The sequence below is a fragment of the Anastrepha obliqua genome, chromosome 3 (genome assembly GCF_027943255.1).
Source record: "Anastrepha obliqua isolate idAnaObli1 chromosome 3, idAnaObli1_1.0, whole genome shotgun sequence".
In the NCBI taxonomy this organism is placed as follows: Eukaryota; Metazoa; Arthropoda; class Insecta; order Diptera; family Tephritidae; genus Anastrepha; species Anastrepha obliqua.
In genome coordinates, this window is record NC_072894.1 from 91,228,759 (window position 1) to 91,235,624 (window position 6,866).

Consider the following 6,866-nt stretch of genomic DNA (forward strand, 5'->3'; position numbering starts at 1 on the left):
TTAAGTATCGGGCATTTTCCTAAGAAATGTGTGATGTCTTCTAATTCATTTAAGTTACATAAAGTGCAATTTAAATCACTTTGGCTTCCCAAGTATATTAAATCACATCTGGCTTTCATAATCCACATAATTTTATAGAATCCAGTATTATCGTTTAAATAGCTTCTGGCGTTGTTATGGTCTAATTCCTTATATAATCGGGTGTTTGTAGTGCCCTTTCCCATAAAGTTCGAATATTCGAATCATGAAGATTTTCTAGTATTGAAATTATATTTCTGTTCCACTATCTTTTTTTTTGAAGTGCCCCAGTTACATGTTATATTTAGTTTTTGTGCCAGATTACTAATTTCTTCAACCCTAAATATCTGGTTTTCTAAAATCTTTTTTGATAGTATATGAGGCAATCTATTATCATCATATTCAAAAAACGTTTTGAATATATATAATACTTACTTACGTAAATACTTTTAATTATATTTCTTTTAATATGCCTTATTCATAATTAAATAAAACTGTTTTCACCGAGAAACAATTTTTTTTCAACGCTTAATTAAATCATGCAGTAAAGGGTTAAAACATAATAAAAACATAAATAATATACAAAAACGAAAATTAATGTTTTATCAGATAGCGACGATGTTGTAGTGGTTTTAGGACTTCACTCAGTCTATCTAACACAATGCTTCGCAAAACCCAACACCATAACTCCACTATCACAGTGTTTGACCGTAGCAACAAAATTTTATTCCTCAAGAGCAATTCCTGATTAGCGCCAAACAATTCGATGGTCTCTTATTCCAAAACTACAAAATTTTTCTGCTAGTGAATCTTTACTGTAGTACTCGAAAAAATGTTATTTAACATTGCGTCTTTTATTTCATTAACATTCTGCCATTATACTGTAAAAAGTGGGTATGTATACAGTGTGCCCCTTATAAGAGAAATCTTTATTATGAGGAATATGCTTGTGTAGTAACAAAAATGTTGCATACTTTCAGGCTGACTACTACTGATGAAGTGCTACTAATAATTTTTAATTTTTATTATGGTTAATAAATAACAATAATAAGAGTAATCAAATAAAAATACCAAAACAATACTCGTAATAAGGAGAATAATAGGGAGAATGATATAATTAATTTGTACATATAACCTTTATTAGACTGATGGTAGTAATATATAATATTTATAATATATTTGCGAATGTATTTGATAGCATAATAATGCTACGTAAGTAAGTAAGTAGTGAGGGACTTCTGATAACCCAAATAAATACACGTGTAAAATCATGCAGAACTTAACACAAAAATAACATAAAAATTATGAGAGTGTACTTTGGGCTTGAGAGAAGAAAATATTTTAACAGAGATAGTCAATGTCGCTGAATTCGATGGTTAGAGGTCTTATATGTGTGCGTATTCAGTTGTCAAAATTATTACTACAACTTTAAAGTAAATGACACCATATTTGGGATTTCCGATTGTCAAAAGAGCGCCTTGAAGTCTTGGAGACCGCAGCAGCAAAGGGGAATTGTACAACTAAAGGAAAGTTTTACAACTAAAGGGGAATTGTACAACTAAAGGGGAATTGTACAACTAATTTCTCAGGAAAGCACAGAGAAGATGGAGCTCCATTTTTCTTGTGCTATTTCGCATAGCCTGTAGCCCCAGTACAATAGACAAAGGACTTAAAAAATCCTGGGGACTCCACGTCATTCAATTTTCAAAACTCGTTGTTGTGTTTATCAGTCATTGGACGATCGGCACATACGCGGAAAGCTAGGTTTACCATTTAACCTCCATTGCAGAAGCTGTGGGGGCCTTTCAGAGAAGGAGACTGTTGAGCACTTCCTCTGTAAATGTCCGAGTTTGGCAGCTAGACGAATAAGATCACTGCCTTTTGGAGGTCTAAAATTTGTATCCTTAAATTTCTGTAGGACAATTCAACGTTTTTTTATGAACTTTTATTATACCTATTTTAAGGGGCCAGAAACCATATTTGAAGTGGCTTTCTGGATAATATTTTCGGTAAACTATTTCCTCTTTCGCCCAAAACTCTAAAACTTTAGGCCTATGAAGTAGTGCTGCTTTCGGTCTTTCATAGTTATTATCATTTACTTTTGTTGAGTAACATTTTTGTAAAAACGTTGGGATATGTAATGTATCGCTGGCACAATAAATATGGTTAATATTACCGCCATGGCGGTTGAAGACCTTGAATTCAGTGCTAAAAAGTATTATATCAACTATTGAAATTAATAAATATATAATATATATAGGTAGTTGGCAGGTATTCTTCGAATCTGAACAGAAGAGGTCTGTGCCAGATACCAAAGTGTGCGTTAGTCCTGCTTCAAAGAGAGCAAATTCAAACAAAGCAGACCTAAGTTTTTATACCCCATGCAAAGTTCTGATTAGAGTCAATAATGGTTCCTGCATGAATGTTTCCTCATACTTAGTTAGTTTGCTTGTTCACCTATATTCGAAAGATAAATTATATTTTTTTGCATTTCTCTACCCCAGCGTCACTTGGGGATTAATCAAAGGTATGTTCACAACTCACAAAAATTTCTTCACCATCGATTAATTGACACAGAAACGTATAAACTACAACAAATAAAGAAACTTTCACATGTAAATATGTATTTATATAAAGAAGGGGATAAGAGGAGATAGCGGAGGATTTTTCACGGATCGAAAGTAGCCTTGGCACACTCCAGGTCATGGTATACTCGTATGTGCGTGTAGAACTCCACGTATAGTTCTCGCTTACTATTAATAAATCTAAGGTCCTTAAACAACATCTGCGCTCTCTTTGTCTTTTACTTTTAATATTAATAATTGGGATATAGTTTGCCCTAATCTTTTAGAGAGAATTAACTTACGAAATCTTTTGCAAATCAATGCAGATAATGACCAAACTGAACATGCTCGTGATCTTCATCTTACTTGCTCAATAAATGTTTTCAAAAACCTTTTGCAATCAATTTTATAGATATTATATTATACTTTCGAGTTGGTCTGAAAGAGGCTTTGTATATTCATAGACTCAATAAATAAATAAATATGTTCAACTTTCACATTTATGATATTAGAAAAATATGATAAGATTCAAACGGCTTAAAAGCGTCCCTAAGGGTGAACTGAGAATGTTCACAGACATTCTTAATGGTCATGTGTCATACCGTGTTGATTATGCGTATTTTTACAGGAAACAACGTCACACTTGATTCTCAAATACGTTGCCTTATCCGCTTGGTATGTTCGGAAGAGAGTCGTATACGCCCAGCCCAACCCAATACCGTCTTAGGTTTATAGTAAAAACTGGGTTCAAATGACGGATTGCGAAGAGCAGAAAGCGCAATAAATTTTAAGGTCAAAGTAATAGAGATAAATCTCAATTTTATTGAGCTCTGAATGTCATTAGATACATAAAGACTCTTCTATTCGCCTTTTCCCCGCTCGCTATCTCTATGCTCGATTAACTTGACGAAAAAATTTCATGCGAAAGCAACAGCAAAGTTATTGTTTAAGATACGCCGCTAGCGATTATGGCTATAGCTCATTAGACGCACTGCCCTTTCAAAACATGTAATTTAAGGCAGCTCTCTTCCCGCATTGCCGACATATGTTCATTTGTACCAGTTGTTTCATCTATTCGCCACTGCTAAGTCTTGGTGAAAAAAAGAGGTCCATAGTTATTTTTCTGATTTAAATTTTCACTTCAATTTTTCGGTCAAGTCGGTGGTCAAGATCGGGTCTTCCAGTCTATTAGACGACCTTATAATTATTATTGAAAATTATCACAAATTATCAGCTTCAAAGTAAAGGAAATTGAGAGCGTAATGTGACTGTTGACTTAAAGGAAAACTTATTAATTCCTGCTGAAAAGTTTTAACCGCCGAGAATGTGCAACAGCTGATAAAGATTGTCATTTAATCAATCAAACAAAGCGACAAACTGATTTTAAAATGCGTAGTAAAAACAGGAAATTCAATAAGCAGAATATTAGAGTTTGTTTAGTAAGTTTGAGCTGTTCAGAAATTGTGCCTGCCGCGTGTTTGAGAAGTGGGTTCTGCATGAAATTAACGAAAGCATGGCGCTAATCTGCTGTTATAGAGATTTACAAGTTTTTACAAATTTGGCGTTCGCGTGTTTTTTTGGGTATTTTTCTATTTAAGAGAGAATTGTGCGCTACTCTCTTGCAAGTTTCTGCTAAACTGACTATTTATGACAATAAAATGTTCTGCGTCTTAAAATTTAATATCCCCCCATAATTTTTGCACTGCCCAAAAGTTTTTAGATCCATTAAACCTACTTTATAGTACAAGGGGTTAATAAAAATATGAAAATAGCACGATTATAAAAACATTGTTTTATTCCCCAAACAAAGGCAAACCCTGAATTAACTATAATCCGGGTTCAATACTGTTTTTTGTACTGAAATGGTTTTTTTCGCTTTTCAGCTGTAGTATTTGACCTCATTTTTATTTGAACATTTCTTTAGATAAAGCTTTACAATTTTTTTTCTTGCTGTAGGTCAGTCTCAAAAACAACTGCATTTACTGCATCAACGCGATTTAAGTAAATAAACAGACTTATCATATGTACTTAAAAAGAAATATGTAAAAGTGTGGGGTCACACTGCACAACAGGTGTATGCAAAAAGCATCGAATGATTAAGTATATAAATCAGTACTGCAAGCTTTAGCAGAATAATTGTAAACGGTTAACAGAACAGAAATCTAGTTAGCAAAACATGGTTCGCGCAGTTTTTGGAATTGTTGTGTTGATGTTGGTTGTGATGGTAAGAAAGTATTTACATATATGTCTGCATTTAATTTTTGCTTTCATAATAAAGTAGTAGCCTAATGTGTAGAAATATAATATTTTAATTTAACTATTTTATTGCAGACATTCACATTTGCCTCAACAGTAAGTATTCTCTTCGAGCAGCACGCACACTTTTTAACATTTATGTTATCTCTAGCCACCATTGCCGTGGGGTGTACCTGGGATTAAAGAAACACTAACTACAACGCAAAAGCCAGATACCCAAGATGCCTGTCCCGAGCCCACTGAGGAATTGAAAGCGGTATGAATAATTAGAGCCTCACACAAGCACCAAAATTTATGATTTCAAGAAAACTGTAACTAATTTCTATTTATAACAATTTTTCTTTTTTTTTTGTTCAAATGATCCGAAAAAATTCCCTTCGAACACAACTTATTAGACATGAAATATCAAAGCACTGGCTATCCTTAGAGCTCAAGAATATTTCATAAAAGCTATTTACGCTCAAAAAGGATGTAAAACTGTCTTGCCTAGATTTACACTCCCTTAGTATGGTGGGGTTTCGTAGATTGATTGCTTTCAGTTTTTGTACAACAAAGAAGCATACCTGAAACATCCACTAGAAAGCATGCTGAAGCTTACTATAAATCATTTGTTTTCCATACAAGCTAATTGTTCAAATACAATATAACTTCATGTATGAGTATATTAAATCGAATGTGAATTGATATACTTTTTAAAACAACTTAATGAGACCGAATTAAAGGTTGATGCAGCCGACTTCAAATGCCTTCCTTTTTAACTTGACTCTATTCTTCATAATACTCTTCCTCTATGTGTGGAACAACATCAAGAAGCACCGCACAAATAGGAGGAGGAACTCGTTCAAATACCCTAAAAGGGTGTAAGCGCCAATTATTTTTATTTTTTTTTTATTTACAGAATAAATTATTTTCAAGGTAACATTCATTTTAAAAAACTAGTACCGAAGATAAGCCAATCACTACTTGTCGAAATTGCTTCCCTCTTATAAATATCAGAAATTTAGCAAATTCTGTAATCGCTAAGAAAACCATTCGAGACTCTCATTATTATGATATGTAAATGTATATTTTATATTTCACAGTGCATGCGTAAGTGGGCTTGCCAATACTTGATACGTCTCGATTTACGGTATGTATTAAATGGTATATATTTTTTTTTTTTTTATTTATTAAAAGAGTAACAATTATAAATAACTATTCCACTTAAAGAGCTAAAGCACTGGCTACTATGGCCTTCGGCTATTTAAATGATATAATAATGAATAATAATACATAATCTAATTTTTAATATTGGACTATAACATTATTTTACAGTTGTCTGCTGAACTTGAATGGTCTCCCACTGGTTGGTAATGCTTTGGGTGGTCTTCTGGGTGGTGGTGGTGGTGGACAGCAACCAGCTCTTGGTGGATCAGGTGGTGGCTTACTAGGAGGTCCTGGTGGTGGTTTACTTGGTGGCACTGGTGGCATACTCGGTTCACTGCTAGGATAACTTCCTCACTTTATTTACTTCTCACTTTTACGCTATTGCACATTCATCGAAAATTAAATAAAAGTGCATATTATGTGTGTATACATATTATAAATTTTTGTCGTTTAATGACTTTGCCTGCGATATGAAACCATTTCAGAATCAATGACTGTGTTAACATTTAATATCCGAATATGGGCGTATGCGTGTGCCGTTGACAACAACCACCAGGTGGTAACGCAATAAAAAAGTTAATTCTTTCGTTCGTTCGATATTCATTTTTTTCCACTTTATCTGAATTATCAATGTACCAATTTTGCAAAGTAACTCCCAAATTGCTGTCGCCATTGATTGCCAACAGTGGTAGCACTGTAATTAAAGTTTACACGGTTTCAGCCATTACGGAAGGATAAAATGATTATCACCATCTCAGCGCGATGGTAGCAGTGTTGGTTATCAGCAACGATGAAGTCGTTTCCAATATTCGATTATCACTGTAGAGAACATTGCGAATTTTAGTTAATTTTCGTATATTGCACAAACGTAATGCTGATAAG

The 6,866-nt window shown here is 33.7% G+C and overlaps 1 protein-coding gene across 1 annotated transcript; it reads left to right on the forward strand.

Annotated features, from left to right (window-relative positions):
- The first annotated feature begins 4,758 nt into the window (after positions 1-4,758).
- On the forward strand, positions 4,759-6,330 carry LOC129242107 (DNA topoisomerase 3-alpha). Its single transcript, XM_054878664.1, has 5 exons — positions 4,759-4,806; positions 4,914-4,934; positions 4,990-5,094; positions 5,921-5,967; positions 6,153-6,330. Exons 1-5 carry the CDS (start codon positions 4,759-4,761, stop codon positions 6,328-6,330), a joined length of 399 nt encoding a protein of 132 aa, XP_054734639.1.
- The last annotated feature ends 536 nt before the right edge of the window (positions 6,331-6,866 follow it).